At 40.5% G+C, this 24796-nt stretch overlaps 1 protein-coding gene across 2 annotated transcripts; it reads left to right on the plus strand.

Annotated features, from left to right (window-relative positions):
- Positions 1-198: 198 nt before the first annotated feature.
- Positions 199-22649, plus strand: LOC146572261 (perforin-1-like). 2 transcript variants are annotated; one of them, XM_085276292.1, is made up of 10 exons: positions 199-305; positions 2520-2798; positions 2888-2967; positions 3257-3269; positions 3599-3756; positions 3835-3973; positions 4075-4155; positions 4856-5349; positions 8765-8858; positions 22040-22649. In XM_085276292.1, exons 2-10 carry the CDS (start codon positions 2535-2537, stop codon positions 22247-22249), a joined length of 1533 nt encoding a protein of 510 aa, XP_085132418.1. In that variant the 5' UTR covers positions 199-305; positions 2520-2534; the 3' UTR covers positions 22250-22649. The 2 variants fall into 2 exon arrangements, with proteins under 2 accessions (XP_085132418.1, XP_085132419.1); XM_085276293.1 differs by having other exon boundaries at positions 234-305; positions 2627-2798.
- Positions 22650-24796: the final 2147 nt, after the last annotated feature.

The raw sequence follows: 24796 nt of genomic DNA on the forward strand, positions 1-24796 counted from the left end.
CACACACACACACACACACACACAGTGCAAGGACTTTTTTAGTCTTAAGATGTTCAGTGTTCATTGACCTGCAATTCATTTTTTTTCTTTAAATTTAAGTATCTGAGAGAAAACAACTCTGAGACATCAAAAAAAAATTTTTTTTAATGTAAATATCCTGAGTGATGCAAGCGTTAATTTGAATGCTGCTGTTGGACTTTAACACCTGTGGCAGACTTTAAATTCTGCCGCTGCTGCAGTTCACAAACAGAATTTCACTTTGCATTTGGGTGCGTTTTTATAACGGCTTGCCAGTTTATGAGAACGTGAGTACTAATTACATTTATTTAAGTTATTTATTCATTTATTACCACAAATAATCTCATTCTGATTGATTCTGGGGCAAGTGGAAGGATATTAACAAAATAAAGGGATTTTGCCTTCCAGTAGAACTGCTAACGAGCTGGATCTGGAATTTGGGTGCGTTTCAGGTTTGGTGGTGGGTTGTTGGATCCACTGCCAGTAGATCACACCACAGGCAAATCCTTCGCTCCACACTCAGCCGAGTCTACCACACTTGATCTGTCGGCCAGCACTGCAAATTTACCTCTCAGCCAATCATAAGCCAACTTGGCCTGACCTGGCTCCATGTCTTTGGGCCAAGTGTTTTTGTTCTGGCACGCAATGTTAGGCTCACAACAGATAAAATTTTGTTATCTGTAGCTTTAGCTGAGAACAGTCTGAACCGATTCAACAGCATGACTCTTAGTGAAAGACTCAGGGTTTCAAATGGACCTGCCAGGAGTCCAGACTTATCACCCAAAGCAATGCAAAAAATGACTGAGGAGATGCCAAACTATCTGGCAGCAGAAACCCTTTCAGAAAATATGACAAAACCAACTAGTGAACAAAAAATATTTGGATTTCAAAACCGAAAAACAAAGAGTGTTATTGAAAGATGAGGTGATGCAACACATGCTGCATGTGCTGTCCATAATTTTTTAACACGTGTTTCTGCCATGAAAGTAAATTTTATATTTTTTTACATAAAACATTTCTCAATCTTTTAAATATCGTACATTTACTATTTTCAGTTAAGCATAGAGTTTAAATGGTATTCACTCTGCTTTCATTAAATTGTACACAGCTTCCCAGCTGTTTTGGAAATGAATTTGAACTATTGTTACAAATACAGTGAAAAGATTAAAAGATTTTTTCATACACATTATAATATGTTTAAATTGAGCTTAAGCTTAGTTTGGTTTCAGCACACCCTTTTTCATCTATAACAGCTTCAACTCTTCTAGGAAGACTTTCCACCAGGTTCGGAATGCTTTTATGGTAATTTATATCCAATCTTCCGGAAATGCATTTGTCAGACACTGACTTGCAGTATCTGCTCTAATTCAACCCAAAGATGTTTTATCGGATTGTGGTCAGGACTCTGTGGAGGCCACGCTTCCTCACCAAACTTGCTCGTCCATGAGTTTATGGACCTTGCTTTATGTACTGATGCACCCTTGTGTTAGAACCCCCAAACTGTTCCCACAAAGTTAGGAGCATGAAATTGTCCAAAATCTTGGTGTGCTGAAGCATGTAAGGCTTAGATGCAGCTGCTCGGTCACAGAAACCCACTCAAGCTCCTTATGCCCTATTCTTGAGATAATTTGAAGGCCACACGAAGTTTGGATATTTGCAGACTCTACAGAAAGTCAGCAACCTCTGTGCACTATGTGTTCCATCATCCACTAACCCTACTCTTGCATGTCACGCGGTTTTACTCCTACCACTTAGTGGCTGAGTTGCTGTTGCTCTCAATCGATTCCACTTTGTTATACTACCACTAAAAAAAACTTATACCACTTATACTACCACTCTGTCGAATATTTAGTAGTGAGGGAATTTCCTATCTGAACTTCCACAGGTGGCATCCTATTATGGTGCCACACTCCTGAGAGCGAACCATTCTTTCACAAATGTTTGTAGAAACAGTCTGCATGCCTGGGTGCTGGATTTTATACATCTGTGGTCAAACGTGATTGGAACACCTGACTTCAGTGATTTGGATGAGTGAGTGAATACTTGGCAATATTGCATAACCCCTACCTGCTGTAGGTTGTTCTTCACTTGGCTGAATGTTGACATTTGGGATTTGTCTTTATAATATCCTGTCTTCTGTAAAAGTTCAGGCCTTTTTTCACAGATGTCAACAGTGTTTTTTCCCTTTTACAAGAAAAATCTGAGATGGCCTCATCTTCAATGGACTTGTTTTGTTTGCAGTCACTTAAAAAGGGACAAGTGGAAAGTCCCTTAACCACCTCATTGGTTCAAAGCCACAGCTTCTGAACAGAATAGCAGCACTTTTGATCCTCTCAGGACCTAATTATTAAATAATGCGAAAATTAATCCCGCAAATTTTAACTTTAGTATATTTCATAGCTATGCATTTTTGGGTACACAAGTAAAGTTACAAAATATGTGTTGCTGTATAAAAGAAAATATGGACCTAACTGAAAATCCTTCTCTCTCCCACCTTTAAGTCTGTGACTGAAGCCATGCTCTTCTTTTCAACCCCACCTCCTCTCTGCCTGATCCTCCTTCTGTCATACATCTCCCCTGTTCTCTCCTGTCAAACTGGGAACAACAGCGAGTGCGAGTCTGCTCCCTTTGTACCAGGTCACAACCTGGTGGGGGAGGGATTCGACTTGGTCACCCTGAGGCGAACATCAGCCTATGTGGTTGATGTGAGGACCTACATGACTCCAAACGGCCACTGTACTCTCTGTACCAACCCCCTTCAAGGCAACGGGCTGCAGAAAGTAAAATAAATAATTCTGTGCAGTGAGTTAAACATGGCTTACACATAGCTTGTACTTATTAATCATGGTATTCTGTCTTCTATTTTCAGGTGCCAGTCTCTGTAGTGGACTGGCGTGCATTCAGCCAGTGCAGCACTCCGGTTGACAGCAGTGTACACGACAATGTTGGGTATAGTATTATAACATGTTATAATTACTAAAAGACTAACAGCCTTCATGTCTTTGATGTAACACAGACTTGTGCCTCACCATAAAAGCTGGCATCAAATTTGCCATGGACAAATAAAATAATGTAACAATATTCTTCTGGATCCTAATTTGTCTTTAATATTTTTAATAAAGTGTAAAAGCTAAATGTCCCATTAACATCCTCTGTTGATTTGTGAATAGTTTGAACTGTTTGAAGAAATCAGTAGTGAAATTTAACAGAGATCCCTTCCTTTGCATTGTATCCACAGCTCACTGATGACGGTATGAAACATATTACACCTATTATTGACATACAATTAATATTTCAATCGATTATATAATAAAACGCAGCTTGCTGCTTTTTTTTAAATCTCCAGCATGGCACTAAAGAAAACATGAAATCTTAAATATTTCATATCTCAATATATTTAATTTCACCCAATGCTAAAAAGTATATTGTGTTCAATTAAAAATGCACTTTTCTTTTAATAATGTGATCAGGAATCCATGACAAATGAGATACAGCATCTGAACAAAGGAACCTAGAAAAAAAAAGAAGTGATTATGTTACGTTCCCCTAATTGATGTAACTTATAATGTATGTAATGCAGGCTGTGCTTGATCACGATGGCCTAAATTTGAATATAGTTCTGGGTGTTCGCTTGTTTGTGGGAGGAACACGTTCCGAAGCATTTAAATTTGCTGTAGCCAGGGCTGAAGAGGATCGGTACACCTTCAGTGTACATGGCATCACCTGCAAATATTATAGGTAGGCTCTGAAAATAAGTTCCTGTCAGTTAGTTTGTTTCAGTTAAGATAATTACCTAATTAGTCTCTTTGTGTCTAGTTTCCGTGTAGCAAGCAGACCACCTTTAAGCCCAGAGTTCAAGAGGGATGTGGACAATCTGCCAAGTCACTACAATTCCTACACCAGCGATCAGTATGACAGACTGATAAAAACCTATGGCACGCACTACATCCACAAGGTTAAGACACACACGCACGTGCGCACGCACACACACACACACGCACGCACGCACACACACACTTTTTTTTTTAAAGATAACAATATTGTACCAAATTGCAGGTTTTCCTTGGGGGCCAACTAAGGAGAATCACAGCTGCACGAACCTGTTTGTCCACCCTGAACAAGCTCAACTCACATGAGGTACATGTACATGAAGCAGATGTGCCTGCCCACAGACTGCACACACTTCATTTACACACATTAGGTTACCACTGCCATGAAAGACCCGGTGCGCACAGATTTACAGTGATGGCAGTTTCATGAAAATCCTCTTTGTCTAGTCGATGATTAAACTAAATTGTTTAAATTACATTTAATCATTGTGGAATTTCACATCCAACAAATCCAACTATGAATAGTGGTGCACATTGAAAACAATGCAAGCTCAATAATGATTTTAGTTCTGTATGTAATTGTTCTTTGCCCTCAGTAACCTTATTAAAATTTTTTATTCTAAATAAAGTATAAGTAGATCAGTTAGACTTTCAGTTAGATCATCTTTTCAAGACAAAATATACTGCATTCTGTCATATAACATGCTGAGTATGATGAAGGAAAAAACATCTTCTGCTATAAAACAAGATAAACTGGATCAGATCAAAACATAAATGTCTTTAATTTTCTGCATTGCTTCCTGACTGAAGAATTGTAAAATTTTATTATGTCTATAGTTAAATATCTACTATTTTACCAAAAATCTTCTTCTAGCTGCCAATGATAAGTGGTGGAGAAAACCATTATTTTAGGAAAAGCAGCAATAAAATACAGACATGAAAACACCAAACTGCCATTTAGTGTATGGCTATTAAATATACATGGCATTTGTGTTTCTCTCTTTCAGGTTCACACCTGTTTATCGAAGGGAATTTTGGTTGGCTTGGGGAAGAAAGAATTAAATAGTGTTGAACAGTCTTGCAGGAAGGTCCTACAAAACCAGGATTCCACTACTGGGTATGGTGCTGGTCTCCATCAACACCACACTGAGGTGATAGGAGGCAATGATTGGTCAGGGGATTTTGCCCTCAATGTTGATGACTCCGTGGGCTTCAGAAACTGGCTGAACAGCTTGAATGATTTCCCAGATACTGTTTCGTACTCCCTTCTGGCACTGTATGAGCTGATGCCAACTGAGGCAAAAAAGGAGGGGGTAAAGACTGCCTTAGAGAAGTACTTATCTGATAACATCATAGGTTCCTCATACAAAGAGAAATTTTGTCAGCACTCTGATAACCTGGCTTCCAACTGCTGTCCTATACAAGCCAGGAGGGGGCTACTGAATGTGACCAAAATTCAAGCCTGGGATCTGTCGGGAGACACTTGGGGTCCGTCTGACAGGTGAGTAAGCTGAGGTCAGGACCTGAAAGTTGATAGTATGTTTTTAAATTCTCAGAATACCAGGACATCTTGAGTTGTTTCCTTATCCAAAACCAGGATAATTAAATTCACAGTTTGTGTCCCTGCAGAAGGACTGGCCTGTATCCCACCTCAGTGGGCTCACATCTCATGTGCTACCCACTGCTTTGGCACGATGCTTTGCCCTAATAATATGCCCTAATAAATATAGGAAAGTACAAGGAGCATCACTTTGGTTCAATTTCAAGAATTCAGCTACTTGAATCATTGTTAAAATCATCTGTAATATATATATGTACTGAGATTGTAGATTACATTTGTGTAACTATAGTCACCAGGGACAATCCTGTACTGTTTGTTAGGAACATTTGGGGCTAAAATACATAAATGATCTACACAGCTTGAATTGGTAGTTATATCCAGTCTATGTAAGCTTGGTCAGTTTAACAAACATTTTATGAGGAGATGGCAGTTACAGTGAATTTACAGTGGTTAGACAGTGATTAGTAAGCAACAGAGCCACTATGACTGAGCTTGTGAGAGTGAGTGGATTTAAGAAAGTAGGTGACTGTTGCTGTTTGTCATGTACCTGCACAAGGAAAGTCAATGCACACTGTGTGCTACCACTTTCCTCTTCCAGTCTGGAAAGAGATAACTTTAATTTTGTCAGCCGTTCATGTAAAGTCAGGTTGTTGAATGAAGCAATTAAAAATGTTTACATGTACAGTCACTGCAGATTTCTGTGCACAAGTCTTAGCTGTGGATCGCTGTATGTGTTCATGTGTCCTTCAAGTACGCCAGTGTCTTTAAAGTGCAAAGGCATGCAGGTTACCTGAACTATACGTTTTCTGTTGGTGCATCAAAATGGCATTTTACCCAGTGATGTTGAGGTTCCCCATTCAAGGTGATTCAGTCTTAGGTATTGATTTGGTCATCTTACCCACTCATCATTGTCTGCACCAAAGCTTCTATCGCCACATGCAAACCCACATGGAAAAGATGTATATAAATCTTCTAAAGTTTATATCTGTCTTGTGTGAAACTTGTATGAAAAGCATACAAGAGTGAAAACAGACATAAGATCCCTTAAAAAAATCATATAAATGAAACTTGTATACTTACTAGAACAATATATGAAAGTGGCCACTTTCATGAGTAAATCACATAAGCCTTATATGATGTGATTCTAATTACAGTGTTCTATCGCCCACCTAAAGATAATGACTTTCCTACTTAATACTAGCTGTGTATCAAAAGATTTATTAGAATCGAGAGCATACAGACAAGATGTGAACTTTCATTATACAGAACTTTATTTAATGTGATGGATGAGTTTGGGCAGAGGCACACAGCTCTTAAATGTTTGGCTCAATTTGGGAAAGGTCTTAAATTGTTTTCCACAGAAAGTCTTCTTCTGTATTTTGTTTTCATGTTTGTTAAAGCAGAAAATCCACTTTTGCATAAGTATGTGGTGGCCAAAGGCATCAGTCTTGACAGCACGCTTAGCCAACGCAGGGTTTTCAGTGCACAGTACTATCCAGAAATCTGCCAGGGTCTTTTGAGCACATTCAACTTTTAGAAACCTATCTCAGGCGATCTCAATCAGGCTATCCTGGTCAGCCACTGATAACAAAGTAGGCATGGCCTTGAATACGTGACACATCCAGTCATTTGACCCTTCCGTTTCTGGAAAGTATTGGCATAACTGCGCCACCAGCTCCTCAAGGTGCATGTTACAGTTGTGCTTCACACTGTGTGAGTGTGAGATCATTTAAGCACAGAAAATCATGCAGCACGGGAAAGACTTCTGTGTTGTTTGTGTCCATGGAGTTCTTCCAAAGGTTTAACTCCTTTATCAGGGCCTCAACTTTATTCTGAACATTGAATATGGTTGCAGAAACACCTTGTAATCCGAGACGGAGCTCGTTCAGACAAGAAAATGTATAAGCCACAGATAAGCCAGGCACGTAAGGTACTCTTCATTATGCAAATGTTCAGGCAGCTCAGAGGGATAGTTACAGAAGAAAACTTTAAGTTCATCCCTCAGCTCAAAGAAATGGGTCAGCACTTTCTTGATAGCCAGTGAACCTCTCTGTGCAGTAATAAAGTCTCATGTTCCCTGCTTATTTGTTGCATTGGAGCCTGGCTTTCACAAAGTTAACCATTTTTACAGTGGTGTCCAAAACATGTTTCAGATGGACGGGTATTCAAGGACTGCCTTTTATCACCTAAGAAGCATCGCTAAAATCATACGAGTTTCATAACTTGACACTCCAGAGGTTCTTGTCCGTGCATTTGTGTCTTCACGCATTAATTATTGTAATGCTGTCCTTTCTGGGCTACCAAAGAAAAGTTTTTGACGTTTACAGATGGTACAAAATGCAGCTGCTCACATTTGAACCAAAACTGGGAAATATGAGCACATTACTCCGGTACTGAAATCTCTTACTGGGTGCCTTGTCAGGTTTAAGAAGATTTTAAGGTGCTGTTGCTCACCTACAAGGCTTTAAATGGTTTGGCACCCTCATATCTCTCTGAACTTGGCACCTCTATGTTTCTTCCCATGCTGTCCAATCTCAATACTCTGGCCTTCTAAAGTTTCCTAAAGCCAGGAGAAAAACTGTTGGGACCATGCTTTTTCTTTTTTCAAAGCTAAGTTAAAGCCCCACTTGTTCACCCTATTCTACGTGTCATAATGCAGATGAATAATGGCTCAAACCCTACAGCCAAAGCAACCCAGCAGTTTATTAAAGCGAAAAAGTGGAATATTCTTGAACGGCTAAGTCGGTCAAGTAATCTCAACCTAAGTGAGCATTTCACTTCAGACAGACTAAACTTTGGACACAAAGACCCACAAACAAACAGCAACTGAAATCTGCTGCTGTAAAGGCCTGGAAGAGCATTAAAAAGAAGGAAATCCTGTATCTGGTGATGTCAACCAAGTATTAGAAACAAATATTTTATCTTGAGTTATTTAATTTGTCCACTTACTTTTGAGCCCCTGAAATGAAGGGATTGTGTTAACAACATGCTTTAGTTTCTCACATTTTCTGCAATCTTTTTATTCAGATACTGCATCTCAGTTGTTTCATTTAAAGTTTATTGTGGTAATGTACAGAACCAAAAATGGAAAAAAGCTGTCTTTTTCTAAATATTTATGGATCTAACTGTACCTTGTTACCTTGCTGCTTAGCTGCTTCTTGATTGCTTTGGCAGATTTAAATTTTTTTTAACCCAAATGGTTTGTTAGCTTTCTCTTTTCTTTATCGCCTGTTCTACTCTGCCCTCTTCATGCCTGTGAACTTCTTGCACAGGATGCTGCACAATGCTAAAAGCATTTCCTTCAAGCAGTAATATTTAATCAACTTGTCCTCTTTGTTTCTTTACTTCTTCACAGCTATGTTGTATTAAAGATCGATTCTGTCACAGGCAGGACTGAAATGATCCAGTCAAACGACCCTACTTGGACTGGTGACTATTTGCACGGCATGGTCAGTAAACTTTTTTAAGGAAGATTAAACCTGTTTTTCATATTTGTGTCTTTTTATCCTATAATTATTTCTTTCTGTATATTTAATTGTCAAAAATATCTTATTGTCAGATGTCTGGGTCTATGACCCAGATATTTTAGTTTATTTTCTATTTGATTCGTTCTTTGGGTTTTAATGATTTAAGTTTTATACATTTTAGTCTTGAGTTTACTTCTTGTTGTGTCTCCAAGTTTCTATTCATATTCTGGTTTATTTTGTTCTTGTCAACTAGGCCCCTTTTGTGTCTTTGTCTCTCATGAGAGTCTGTCATGTCATCTGTCTTTACGTCTCCCTGTGTGTGTGTGTGTGTGTTCGGGTCTCTCGCTTTCTCACCCTCGGTTAGGGATTTTCCGATTAAGATCAATTTTTAGCTTGAATAACACGATAACAATTCATTAAATCCTGAAACAATTTTTAAATATAAATGTATTTTGCCAGAAATGCCAGAATCTCAGGTTAAAACTCACAAAACTATTTCAAAAAACACTAAACAGCTAAAACAGTGAGAGCAGGTAAACGGATTCTGCACAAAAATGTAAACACAAAGCGTGGACCCGACACATCAGAATCTGTGAGATGTCTTTTTCTCACCCGACACGTACACAGACACGCCGTTGGGGCTGAAAGCCAACGTCTTACAGATTCTGATCCTCCAGGATTAGTCAATCTCTGACCAAAATTCACTGAACCAGCAGCAAAAGAAGATGCTTCACATTAGATAGAAAATCTCCTGCATATTTTTCTGTTTTATCCTCAGTTACTTTGACACAAAGGCATCTGCAGTGTTGTTTACACCTTTGATGAAGTCTCATAAGTGTCAGTACTGATAAAGGATCAGAATGATAATATTTCTGACTGTCTGAGGCAAATTTCCCCGATTCAAACCTTGTTCAGACCTTGTGAATCAGAGTCAAATCGATTATAGAAATCAGTGATGATACCCAGGACTACCCTCAGTGTCTTAATTGGTTCTCCCTGTGTCATTTCCCTTACTCGTTCCCTTATGCCTCTCTTTGTTTCACCCCTAACGCTATTCTCGTTTCCATGTCTGTTTCTTCCCAGCTCCTGTGTCAAGCCTGTGTGTCTCAGTCTGTGTTTCCTGTTTTATTTTGACAGTCACTCTTCCTGTGTTCAGTGTGTTCAGTTTTGCCATTGTGGAAAAAATAAACTGAGCAGCAAGACCGAACTGATTTTTCTGTTTTTTGTTGAAAAAAACAGAAAAATCTTTTTGTTTTTTTCTTCAAAATCTTAAAATAAAAAGTTGTATATTCATATTGGTATTCCTCATAAAATATGTAATATGTAAATATGTATTGTAACATGAGGCCATTTGCATTTTTATTAATTTTTTTCTTATTAATTTAAAATAAAAGCAGTTTTTGCATCACTACCCCACTCTTCCACAAGTGGGGTCAAAAATGACCCCAAGCTGTTCCTATGGAATCTTCTATGAACCTTTAATTCTTAGCAACTCTGACTGTCCCACTTACAGTTCTGATGGATCAGGAATTCATTTTTCCACAGTAACATACATGATTTATAGTTTTCTGTGCATTTCAAACATTGTCCTTTCTGATGTTTATTATTTAATATCTAAAGTAACATCGCTGCTATGAGGCTAGCTAGGATCCCTGTGGACCTTGTCCTATAAATGATCCAGGACTGATGAGATGAAGAGCCCATCGGAGGCATAGACTCAGAATCTGACATCTAAGGCTACGTTCACACTGCAGGTCTTAATGCTCAATTCCGATTTTTTGATCAAATCCGATTTTTTTGTCTCCTCGTTCACACTACAAATAAAATGCGACAGCAAACGCGCTCTAGTGTGAACGCTCAAAGCGGCCCGCATGCGCAAAAGAAGATGTCACACACAACGCGCTCTGTTTAGACCAAGAACAAACAGTATTGTTTGACTGATGGCCGTTAATATAAAGACTTCGGACTTTACGTTTCCCAATTTTTGCTTTAAGTTATTTTGTTATTTACATAATAATGTAAATAACCTAATAATGATCCTTATTGCTGTTTAAGAGAGGAGCGGTGCTTCAAAGGATAGCTGCAGATTTCTGTCAGAATCTGCAGATTATACAGTACAAATAAAATGTTTACGTTGTCTTCCCAACAGTTTCACTGACATCTACACTGGATGGCTAGGAAGCGTTCGCGATGTCTTCTCGGGCGCTGATAATTGGCTTCAGTCTTGTGTCGGTGACGTAAAAGGCGGATTTAATGCGACTTGACCGTTCAAACAGCAGTCGCTTTCTAAAACATCGGATATGTATCGGATTCAGTACCACATACGAAAGTGACCCAGATCGGATTTGAAAATATCGGATTTGCGCCGTTCACACTGTCATAGCATGATCGGATATGGGTCGCATAGGGTCAAAAAAATCGGATTTGATGCGCTTTCGCCTGCAGTGTGAACGTAGCCTTACTGCTCTAGCCACGATATTCTGATTAAGTCAGTCAGGGCCTGCACCTGGGTCTAGTACTGTCTCCCCAATAGATGCATGGAAGATGTTCATGTCTGATAATATAATAGAAGAGGTGCTGACATGCACAAGCATGGAGGCACGAAGAGTAGCCACAGACAGGGGAAAAGAGCGGAAAAATGTAATCAAACATAAGCTCCTGGCCTTCATTTGATTGACCATTCTCATAGGAAGTGAGAAGAACTGGGATGTACCAGTTGGTGTGTTTTTTGGGAGTCCTCTGCATAACCCACTGTACAAGGCCACTATGTCAATTCAAAGATTTAAAGATATTCGTCGTTTCTTGCACTTTGATGACAAGAGGACCAGAGCCTACTGACTGAAAACAAACCACATGGCAGCTTTCTGCTACATATGGGACCTGTTCCTGGTTAAGTGCAGGCAGAAATTCATCCTCAGTGATTGTGTTACAGTGGATGAACAACTTGTGTCTTTCAGAGGGAAGACCCAGCTTCTGCAGTATATGCAGAGCAAGCTTACAAAAGTGATACAAAAACTGCAATTTCTTAAAATTAATGAAAAAATAAATAAAAATGCAAAGTGCCTCATGTCACAAACATGTTTTATGAGGAATACCTCAAATATGAAAATATTACAACTCTTCGTTCTAAAGATTTTGAAGAATAACAACTGAGTTTATTGCAAAATGCATTGATTGTATTTGCGGTCATTTTTGACCCCATTCGTGGAAGAGTGTAGGTACTGGTAGGTTGTGCATCCAAGGGTTAAAGGGGCTTTGCAAAGAGATCAATAGCATGAACAGGGTTCGCACCAGCATTGAGAAAAAGGCAAACTTACAACAGCTCCTTTATAGTCATCATGTGGATAAAATCTTTGTCTATTCAATGTTTGGGAGTGAAATTCTCAACATCATGTAGGCACCAGCTTGATAATGAAGTGTTTTCCCCTCTTCATACATTCTTTCTTTGTACAAAAAAGTTACAATTACATATCAAAAGTCAACAGCGGTTAGATAAGGTGAAGCACAAATTTTCCATCACAGCATGCACCATTTTCTTAGTTTTTTCCCAGTTTAATTAGCATTTATAAGTAACCGTTTGCCTTTGTTTTGCACCTTATTAAACATCGATTCCAGCATTTATTTCTAAAGTAAAGGCAAAGCTTTGACGTTTCTAATAAGATTAGCAGTGTATACGTTAAAGAAAAGCTTGTCATGTATCTATAATGTTGTGAAAAGGTTTTTGCCTCCTTCCTGATTTTCTATTTTTGTGTGTGTTTGTCACACTTGAATATATTAGACAAAGATAACACGAGTAAACACATAATGCAGTTTCTAAATGAAGGTGTTTATTATTAAGGGGAAAAATAAATCTTTGGAAAGCTCAATTTCTTTAGCCACACTCAGGCCTGATTGCTGCCACACCTGTTCTCAATCAAGAAATTACTTAAATAAGACCTGCCTGACAACATGGACTCCCATTTAAAAACTGCATTTTGTGTTTACTTCTGTTGTCTTTGTCTAATATTAGTATTTCTTTTGAAACATTTAAGTGTGACAAACATACAAAAAAATCAGGAAGGAGGCAAACACTTCACATCGCACCACTGTATATACCTCAATAAGTCTACCTTTTTCAATGTATTTAACCCCTGGATGCTAAAATAATCAAACCCATGAGGGTGAGCTTTTGAGTTCTTAAACTGTTTTGGGAACATTACAAAAATGGCTTTAAATACAGGAGAGCAGGTTGTGAAATGCAGTACGAAGTTCTTGCACTTCCTGCACCACTGAGGAATCAAGTGTAAAAACAGCAGTATTGTCATCATATTGATTGTCATCATATTGTCATCAATTTGGTTTTGGATCCTCTTTCATAAACTGGTTAAAAATATTATATAATTCCCCAAAAGCTTGTGTTAGAACAAATGACCAAACATCCTCCAGCTTCTGTCTCTTGAGGGGCACCAGGCAGGGATGCCCACTCTCCCCTTCACTGTTTGCAATTTTTATTGAACCACTAGCAGCAGCAATTAGACAGAATTCAGTAATTAAGGGCATAAAATGCAAGAACGTGGAACATAAAATCAGCCTTTATGCGGATGATGTGTTACTCTTTCTCCAAAATTCACAAACCAATATCTCTGGGGTGATTGAATTGATAAACTCTTTTGCAAGAATATCAGATTACTCAATTAACTGGTCAAAATCTACAGTTCTACCGATTAATTGCTCCCTCCATAATTCCTCTTCTACACCACTGCAATCGGGAAATATAAAATATTTAGGTATTAATGTTTCTCCCAAGCTTGCAGATCTAACTAAATTAAACCATATCCCACTTTTAAAGAAGGTAGAAGATGATCTGGCTAGATGGAAATGTCTACCCATATCACTCATGGGAAGGGTTGCCGCTATAAAAATGATGGTCTTACCAAAAATAAATTATTTATTCTCAATGATCCCAACTAAACCGCCACAAGATTGGTTCAGATCGCTAGATTCATGTATGTCCAAATTCCTTTGGAAAAATAAACCCCCACGTATAAGCTTAAAAACACTACAAAAAACCAAGGATAAAGGACTAGAACTGCCTAGCTTTCAGCACTACTTCTTAGCCAACAGGCTTCAGTTTATCTCAGGATGGCTAAAACATACCCTCTTAGATGAACCTTGGCTAGATGTAGAACAAGCACTTTGCAATAATCTAGAGATCTCAGACCTACCATTTATCAGCTCAAACATCCAACGACATTTCATTCATTCATTCATTTCATTTATTTATTCATTTTCAGGCACAACAAATACCTATATTGAACATAAAATACACAAAACAAAAAACAAAACTTGCCTGAAAAAGGAGTGGGACGAAGAAAACTTATTAAATCCCACCCCTATACTCACTCATCAACAAAAAAACCAATAAACTTCCCGCAGCTACGCCCATCATTGCATACAGACCCATCAACAGCCCCGGGCAGATACAAGCATCTAAGCGGCAGCTCGCAACCAACAATTAGAGCCTTCATAACTGAATACAGAATATATAAATTATAAATTGCATTACCACAGGTAACAGGCAGTAATAACTACAAGTAACAGACACACATACATATACATACATATATATCTACACACACAAGTACATATATGTACATACATACGCACACTTTATTTTTTATTTTTTATTTTGGAATCCATACCAGCAATGGTAAGAGGACAGACATTACAGAGCACACTAAAACCCATCATTGAGTATACTGTGACCAGACCAACTGTTTGTAGAGAAATTTAAATCTATGAATATTTTTGCATTGTTTCAATTGTAAACTCAGACTGTTCCAGATTTTCACACCACATACAGACACACAAAAGCCTTTACGGGTTGTTCGAGTTCTGGGTAATTTGAATTCTCCAAAGCCTCTCACATTATAAACCTTTTCTCGAATTTCAAATCTAGTTTGTAAATTTGCCGGTAAAAGTTTAGTAAAAGCTTTATACAAAATTATGGATGTATTGTAATTAACCAGATCCTGGAATTTAAGTAACTTTGCCTGAAGAAAGAATTTGTGAGTATGATCTAGATAACCAGCCTTGTGAATAATACGCAGTGCTCGTTTCTGTACTGTGACTAATGGATTAGTTGTATTTTTATATGTATTTCCCCACACTTCCACACAATATGTAAGATATGGAAGAACCAGGGTACAGTACAGAGTACGAAGTGCATCTTTATCAAGGAATTGTTTCACTTTGTTCAAAACTGCGAGGCTTCTGGAAATTTTGGTTTTTATGTGTCTGACGTGGGGTTTCCATGAAATTTTGTTATCAATTATAACTCCCAAAAATTTGTTTTCACTCACATTATCAATTGGTACACCTTCAATGATAATTGGTAATTCTATATTATATTTTAAATTACCAAAAAACATTGCTTTAGTTTTATTTATATTTAATGATAATTTATTTATGTCCATCCATTTTTTTTATTAATTTTAGCTCCCTGTTTACAGTCATTACAAGATCAGTATAATCATCGCTACTGAAAAATATGTTGGTGTCATCTGCGAACAGTATGAGTTTAAGTACTTGAAAAACATCAAAAATATCATTTATGTATACATTGAAAAGTTTTGGTCCCAACACTGACACTTGGGGAACACCACATGTAATACCAAGTTTCTCTGAATGGTAATGCCCTATGCTAACATATTGTTCCCGACCTGTTAGGTAACTTTTTAACCAGTTACCAGCTTTCCCTCGAATACCATATCTTTCCAATTTATCCAGTAAAATTGAGTGATTGATTGTGTCGAAGGCCTTTTTGAGGTCAACAAAAATACCAACTGCATATTTATTTTTATCCAGTGTATCAGTAATTTCTTCTACTGCCTCAATTATCGCCATTGAAGTGGTTCTTTGCGTTCTGAAACCATACTGACCAACATTTATTATTTGATGTTTTTCAAGGAATTTTTCTAATCTTGAATTAAAAAGTTTTTCTAGAATTTTTGAGAATTGAGGCAGTAGAGAAATAGGCCTATAATTGGTAAAACTGTGTTTGTCATTACTTTTATATAGTGGTATTACTTTCGCAATTTTCATTTTTTTTGGAAAACAACCGGACTGAAATGATAAATTACAGATATATGTTAAGGGACTAGCAATATTCAGAATAACCTGTTTAACTACAGACATATTTATGTCATGATAATCCATTGAAGACTTACTTTTACATTTTAATGTGATATTTATTACTTCTTGCTCATTTGTAGCTGAGAGGAACAGTGAAAAGGGATTTGATTTTATATTACTGATATTTTCATTTTTATGACACGGGATGTCCGCTGCTAGTTCAGGGCCAACATTTATGAAGAATTTATTGAACCCATCGACAATATTACTCATGTTGTGATTTTTACCATTTGCATCAGTAAAATATTCAGGATATGATGTTCCAGAAGATCCTTGTTTAATTAAGTTGTTTAACACATCCCAAGTTCCTTTTATATTGTTTTTATTTTCATATAATCTTCTTCTATAATAAAGTTGTTTGCTCGTTCTTATAATATCAGTCAATTTATTTCTATATGCTTTATATCTTTGTTCCACTTCTTTTGTTTTTACTTTGATAAACTGTTTATACAGATTGTTTTTCTTTTTGCAAGCATTAATAATTCCTTTTGTGAGCCAAGGACTTTTTATCTTTTTTTTCTTTGTCATGTGTTCGTTTACAGGACAATGTTTATTGTACCACATAGTAAAAATATCTAGAAAATTATCATAAGCCTTGTCCACATCTGACTCTTCATACACCGAACTCCAATCTTGTTGTGCTAAATCGAAATTGAAGGCATGAATTGCTTCTTCATTTATTGTTCGCTTTGCTATCATGATCTTGGTATCTATTTTTTTTTAAATCACAGTCACACAAAGTAAAAACTGGTAAGTGGTCAGTTATATCACAGACAAGCAGGCCACTATTAATTTGGAAATCCATGACATTAGTAAAAATGTTGTCAATAATAGTGGCGCTATGTGAAGTTATTCTGCTTGGCTTTGTTATTGTTGGATATAGTGATAAGCTGTACATTGTGTCAGTAAAGTCATCAATGGCTTTTAACCTTGTTGGATTTAGCAAATCAATGTTAAAATCACCACAGATAAATAGTAATTTTTGGTTCACCGAAGCAAACGTTTTTTCTATCCATTCATTAAAAGTGTCAATACTTGAACTGGGTGTCCGATATATACAACTTATTATAACATTTCTCTTTTTTTCATTCATAATCTCAATAGTCAAACATTCCAAAATTCCATCAATAGCCATAGACATAGTTGTTACAACATTATATTTTATAGAGTTATGAACATATATAGCAACCCCGCCGCCCGCCTTATTTAATCTATTCATGTATTTTAAATCATATCCATTCAAACAAAAATCTATTCCTTTATCGACATTGAACCAAGTTTCAGTGATGGCTATAACACTAAAGGGGCGAGAAAATTGTTGCAAATAGTCCTTAATGAAATCAAAATTAGAGTACATACTTCTGCTGTTAAAGTGAATTAATGAGAGCTTCCCGTCTAGGTTAATTTCTTTTTCATATTGTTCCTGAGTGAAATAATTACAATTTTTAACAAAAGAAGAGAGAAAGTTACTTTCAGAATCTATTTCTGGATCTATTATATTATGCTCCTTATATTCACAATCTAGATCAATTACTTTCTGTTGAAGAACTAATTTCAACGTGTCCATGTCATTTCCTGGTGTAGTTGATACATTGGTGTCAGTTATACTTGTCCAGATCCTCCATGTTCCTCACTATCAGTACTTTTGCCTCTTCTGGTGTCCCGTTTAGCTTAATGAAAATCTTACAGTTTGTTACCCATGTATGTTGTATTTTACCGTTCTTCTTCAGTTGCCTTGCCTTCCTCGCGATGTCTGCGTTTTTTCGTGTCAGATGCTCATTAATGAAAACGTCCGTGCCTTTCAGTTTGCGTCCTTGTTTCAGCAGTGCGACCTTGTTCTTCCGATTGACAAATCTCATAATGATGGCCGGCAGTCTGTCACTCCTCCTGGGCAGTGAGTGACATGCTTCTATGTGCTCCAGGTCCATCTCTATCCCCTTGCTTTGGAGGAAGGACGCCACCTGTTGCTCTACCGAGCGGGTCTCCTCGTCGCTGGGCTCCCCGACGTTCCCGGCCACCGCGCGCGCGTACGAGCGCGGCTTGATTTTAATACCGCTGATGACCACGTCGTTCGTATGGGTGTACTGCTCCAGCTCATCCACCCGCCGCTCAACATCCATGATCCGTCTGTCCTTCTCGGCATTTTGGAGGCGTAGCTGTTTTACCTCCTCCAGAAGCCCCAGAAGCAGCTCCTGCTGTGCCCTGACTGCGGCCACGTCTCCGCACAGCGCTCCGAGGGAGGTTTTAATGTCCTCAACCTCCTCTGGTGTTGGGCCTTTCTTGGGTGGCATACTGAAGTGAGAGCACGAGGCGGCCACCACGAGGGACCCGGAAGCGGAATTTCTGATGATGGCGCCTGGCTAGGCCTGCTGGCTGATGGTGGAGCCTGGCTGTGGCCTGCTGGCTGATGGTGGAGCCTGGCTGTGGCCTGCTGGCTGATGGTGGAGCCTGGCTGGGTCTGCTGGATGTGGCCTGCTGGCTGATGGTGGAGCCTGGCTGTGGCCTACTGGCTGATGGTGGAGCCTGGCTGTGGCCTGCTGGCTGATGGTGGAGCCTGGCTGTGGCCTGCTGAGCCTGGCTGTGGCCTGCTGGCTGATGGTGGAGCCTGGCATCAACATCAGCTCTTCTCTGACAGCATGGTGGTTTCTAAAATTGACGGCGTCTTCATTAATCCCATGCAAACGTACACCTATCTGGAACAACCCTGACATATTACAAAACAATAATATGATAAACTTTTCAGATTGGAGTGGTAAAGGAATCAAACATTTAGAACATATACTAGAAGGAACAGAATTTATCTCATTTGACGGACTAGTTACACAATATGGGATCAACAAGAAAAGATTTTTAGAATATCAACAAATTAAATCCATAGTAAAAAAGAAATTTAAACCGGGTCAAGTTGAACTACAAACACCACCAAGTGTGGTTCAATTTCTTACTCTTAAAACCCCCAAATTACTATCCAAAATATACAGAATGCTTTCTAAAACAGATGAATCAATATCACTTCCTATTGCAAAATGGGAAGCGGATTTATCAGTTAACTTAGACCTAAACTTCTGGTCTCAGATTTGCTTAAAAACCTTTCATCTAATTAGAAATCCCAGTCTTCAATTAATACAATACAAAATACTACATAGAGTGCACTATACAGGTCATCGGATGTTCAAGATGGGCTTTACGTCTACCAACAACTGCTCACACTGCCAAACCACTTCACCGGACAATTATATCCACGCTCTTTGGTTCTGTCCACCAGTTCAGAAGTTTTGGCGCGAGATATGTGAAGACTTATCGAAGTGTCTGAAATGTAACATTCCAACTTCCCCCTTAGTGTGTTTGTTGGGCAGCTTAGATAATGTCACTTCAGAAAAGAATATCGCCCATATGATCTTCACTGCCCTATGCATAGCCAAGAAAACAGTCCTCATGAACTGGAAAAATAAAAATAATCTTAATTCTAACCAACATAGAAATTATCTATTAGATTACATTAGTCTTGATACAGCCTCTGCCACCACATCAGATCAATTGCTCTGGGCTCCTTTGATCAGCTCCATCACCTTGTGGGGGTGGGGGGTCATAGTTTGGTCCCACCTTCACTGTTGTGATTGGTGTGGGGGTAGGGACAGGCTTAGGGCGTCGGGGGGTTCCCAGGAGGCATCTTCCTTGGGGGGCTCAACCCGGGGTAGCGGTCATGTCCGGTTGAGGGCTCTGTTGGCTCTCAGGTGACTGTTTCCTCACGGCTGCGTGCAGCGGGGCTAGGGGAGGGTCTGTGCTGACGGACGTGGGTTACTGACCTGGTAGCCTGGCTGCCCCTGGGTGGGTCCGGGATGGGTGTGAGGTTCTGGGGGCGCTCCGTCTCTGGGCTGGGGCCCGGGCCGGGCCTCGGGGGCTTGGGTCCTGGTTGGTGTGTTGCTGGGGTTGTGGGCGGGTGGGTGCATGGGGGCCCAGCCCTGGAGCAGGGTGCCGCCGGTGCATCGAGCCACCTGGGGGGCTCTTCAACTGGTGGGGGAGATTGTTACACCTTGCAGGAGCTTTCCTCTCCTCGGGAGCTCTCTCTGCAGGAGGGGGAGATACAGGAGAGGTGGAGGAAGATCTCAGCCTGGGTGTTTATTGTCTTATGTAGTCTGGAAGATGAGTGGATGGTGGGGTGGGTGCAGTTTTCTCTGTGGTGGGGTTGGGTGGACTGTCCCGGGCTCTGTGGGGCCGGGAGGCGCTGCTGCACTGGGCCCCGGTCTGGATGGGCCTGGGCCCCCTTTCCCTGGCGGGTCGCGGAGTATGGGGGTGTCTACTGGGGTCAGCAGGGGAGCTGGCCCCAGGGAGGGGTCACTTGCCCCTCCCTTCCTTCCCTCCCCATCTCCAGCTGCCTCCCTCTTCCCGCTCCACCACAACCACCCACACATGCAGAACCTTGGAGTAGGGGTATGTCACCAGGGTGCAGAGGAGGCTACTACCCCCCCCCCCCCCCCCCCCCCCCCCCCCTCTGTCCCCTTCTGGCTGCCTCTGCCTCAATTTTATCCCACAACTTAGACATTCACATTACTCACACTCTCATTACACATACATATAGGATCTTGGGGGTGGGCACGATACACGGAATCCAAAGTACCATCAGGGTGTACACCCCACCCCTGGCGCCGTTGCCCACCTCTCAAGGTTAAATACACGTAGACATTGAGGGCTAGCAGGAGGGACCATGCGCTTACCTGCTGCTTTCTGGCAGGTAGCTCCATGCCCTCCTGGGTTTTAAATGCACCTTAGAACACACATGCATCAACACTACAATGAGCGGGTGGAGGGAGGTTTGGAGTCTTCTCTCACCCCCATTCTCTGCGACCTGCTGGAGCGGGGGGGCTAGGAGGAGGAGTTGGCTGTCCGACTGCGGTCTGGAGTGTGGGGCCTCCCTGCTGCTGCGGAGTCGGGGCGGTCTGCCTCCCCCACCGCAGGGAAAAGGGTAACACAACCTGGGTCTGGGTGCAGTTCCCCCTCCAGGGGCAAGGGTACCTAGACCCGGTTTGTAGAGTACGCTTGGGGAGTGTGATCGTGTGTACAGCGTCTCTTTGTCTGTCTCCACGTTGGTTGAGTGTGGAGTAAGTGCATATGAGAGCATGAGGGTGGGAATGGATGTTTGTATATGTGTGTGCCTGTATTTCTGTGTCTATATGTCAGGTTGGGTGTCAGGCGCCACCTCTCTGGGGACATCTTAGGCCCTCCAAGGTTTGGAGGCTTATCTCCCCCTACCACCACTTCACCTGCCAGTGGCGGACTCCCTCAGATATCGGTGCATTGGTGGGTTTTGTGTCCGGGGGTGGGCGTCCAGGTACACACCGGCTCACTCCTTGGCGGCCGCTTATCGGGGCCTGGAGCCTGGGGCTCACTCGGGCCACTTCGGAGGTGGGGTGCCCCCAGCCTCTCGGCCTGGGGCTCGGTCACTCAGGCACGGCTGGCTGCCGGCGGAGCTCACGGGCGCGTCACTGCAACTCCCCCTGGCTTCTGCTCCGCGGCTGCTGAGTGAGCCCTCATCTGGGACTCTCCTCAGCTCTTTCTGGGACAGTGGCGCGGCTGCCCCTCTGTTGGTCTTCCTTGGTCTCTTGTGTTCTGGGGGCCTCTGGATGTCTGGAGTTTTGATCTCCTCCATACCTGCTTCATGCCCTGGAGGACGGGGCTGTGGCCCCCCCACACCCTCTAGCAGATCATTACATGAAGGAACCTTTTTTAAAAAAAAACAAGCGCGTCCACTTTACAATGGGACAGCTATATTTTGGTATCACAATTCATCAAACAGACCTTCTAATTTGGGGTGTGTATGAGAGCATTCATGTTTAACTGTGCAAAGAGTATGCTTTCAAGAATCAGTGTGATTAAATATTTTGCCCTTTAGGTCTGCTCTTCTCACCATTTCTATATCCCCCAAATCTCAGCTGAATATTTAAAGTATGAGTAAATCACATCTTGTTTTCATTTCTTTTTTTCTTATCAAGGTAAACACAGAGTCACTTTTGGAGGTCCAGATTTGGGACGAGGACTCTTTTAATTCTGCTCTTTTGGTATCATGTAAGGAGTACCTGAGGGCGGGGAGCAACACATTTAGATGCTCATCCAGTGGAGGTCGCTTTGTGCTTCATTATACTCTGATCTGCAACCCCCATCTGACAGGAGAGAAGTGTGAGCGCTATAAACCTTCACCATAGTTACAAATGCTGTAACTAATATCTGTATCAGATCTGTTGAACTTACAACGTAAAGGATCACATGAGTTTATTTACAGATGAGTGTATGTACTTGTTCTCTTAGCACTGGGATATGATATGATTCAGGTTTACTTCATGTAATGTATATTTTTATCACTTAGTTATTCATTGATCAAATAAATCATGATTATAGTCATTCACTGACTAGCATTACATATAGTTGAAATAAAAAAAAGCACTTTCTAAATTTCAACATGTTAATTTTAAATATAGGTCTGTGAACACACATCAGATATTGTGTACTCTCATCGACTAGCTGTTCAAAAACTGTTAAATCCTTGTTGCACAATTTTTTGCTTAATCTTCTCATGTAAATAAAGTTATATTATGTTGGACTGACTGAAGTGCAATTGAAGTTTCCTAAACAGATGTAGTGACTGTGGCTGTCACTCCATTAAAGACAGAATACATGCTCATGGGGAATTTTTGGAGCATTTGGTTTCGCTCTATAATAATCACACTGTACATAAAGAACCTACATATGGCTGTGACTATGAATTAGCACTACATATAAAATTAGGGGTCTAAGAAGCTATTTTTAATCATTTTTGACTCCAAAATCTAAGTTGATTAAGAAGTTAATCAATTTAGTATATTCAGTTTATTGATATATAATGGGGGGGGGGAAGGAAACCATCCATCATTTATATAATATTTTTTCATATAAATGAAGTAATTTACTGAAATGTGCAAACATACATAAAAATCTAGTATATAAGACTGAAACAGATTGCATATTTACAGTGGGGCAAAAAAGTATTTAGTCAGCCACCGATTGTGCAAGTTCCCCCACCTAAAATGATGACAGAGGTCAGTAATTTGCACCAGAGGTACACTTCAACTGTGAGAGACAGAATGTGAAAAAATAATCCATGAATCCACATGGTAGGATTTGTAAAGAATTTATTCGTAAATCAGGGTGGAAAATAAGTATTTGGTCAATAACAAAAATACAACTCAATACTTTGTAACATAACCTTTGTTGGCAATAACAGAGGTCAAACGTTTACTATAGGTCTGTACCAGGTTTGCACACACAGTAGCTGGTATTTTGGCCCATTCCTCCATGCAGATCTTCTCGAGAGCAGTGATGTTTTGGGGCTGTCGCCGAGCAACACGGACTTTCAACTCCCGCCACAGATTTTCTATGGGGTTGAGGTCTGGAGACTGGCTAGGCCACTCCAGGACTTTCAAATGCTTCTTACGGAGCCACTCCTTTGTTGCCCGGGCGGTGTGTTTTTGATCATTGTCATGTTGGAAGACCCAGCCTCGTTTCATCTTCAAAGTTCTCACTGATGGAAGGAGGTTTTGGCTCGAAATCTCACGATACATGGCCCCATTCATTCTGTCCTTAACACGGATCAGTCGTCCTGTCCCCTTGGCAGAAAAACAGCCCCATAGCATGATGTTTCCACCCCCATGCTTCACAGTAGGTATGGTGTTCTTGGGATGCAACTCAGTATTCTTCTTCCTCCAAACACGACGAGTTGAGTTTATACCAAAAAGTTCTATTTTGGTTTCATCTGACCACATGACATTCTCCCAATCCTCTGCTGTATCATCCATGTGCTCTCTGGCAAACTTCAGACGGGCCTGGACATGCACTGGCTTCAGCAGCGGAACACGTCTGGCACTGCGGGATTTGATTCCCTGCCGTTGTAGTGTGTTACTGATGGTGACCTTTGTTACTTTGGTCCCAGCTCTCTGCAGGTCATTCACCAGGTCCCCCCGTGTGGTTCTGGGATCTTTGCTCACCGTTCTCATGATCATTTTGACCCCACGGGATGAGATCTTGCGTGGAGCCCCAGATCGAGGGCGATTATCAGTGGTCTTGTATGTCTTCCATTTTCTGATGATTGCTCCCACAGTTGATTTTTTCACACCAAGCTGCTTGCCTATTGTAGATTCACTCTTCCCAGTCTGGTGCAGGTCTACAATACTTTTCCTGGTGTCCTTCGAAAGCTCTTTGGTCTTGGCCATGGCGGAGTTTGGAGTCTGACTGTTTGAGGCTGTGGACAGGTGTCTTTTATACAGATGATGAGTTCAAACAGGTGCCATTCATACAGGTAACGAGTGGGGGACAGAAAAGCTTCTTACAGAAGACGTTACAGGTCTGTGAGAGCCAGAGATTTTCCATGTTTGAGGTGACCAAATACTTATTTTCCACCCTAATTTACGAATAAATTCTTTACAAATCCTACCATGTGAATTCATGGATTTTTTTTTCACATTCTGTCTCTCACAGTTGAAGTGTACCTCTGGTGCAAATTACTGACCTCTGTCATCATTTTAAGTGGGGGAACTTGCACAATCGGTGGCTGACTAAATACTTTTTTGCCCCACTGTATGTTTGGGCTGTTTCTGGGGTTTCGGGGTACCTGAGGATATTTTAATTCTCATTCTATAAAATAAAGCAATGGCTTATCAAACACTTTCAAGATGCTATTCCATGACTCCTGAATCAATGATGATCATTTTATGTGTTCA

Source organism: Mchenga conophoros, linkage group LG6 (genome assembly GCF_057382185.1).
Source record: "Mchenga conophoros isolate Kocher_MC1m ecotype Shallow Benthic linkage group LG6, M_conophoros_male_GT1.1, whole genome shotgun sequence".
Taxonomy (NCBI): domain Eukaryota; kingdom Metazoa; phylum Chordata; class Actinopteri; order Cichliformes; family Cichlidae; genus Mchenga; species Mchenga conophoros.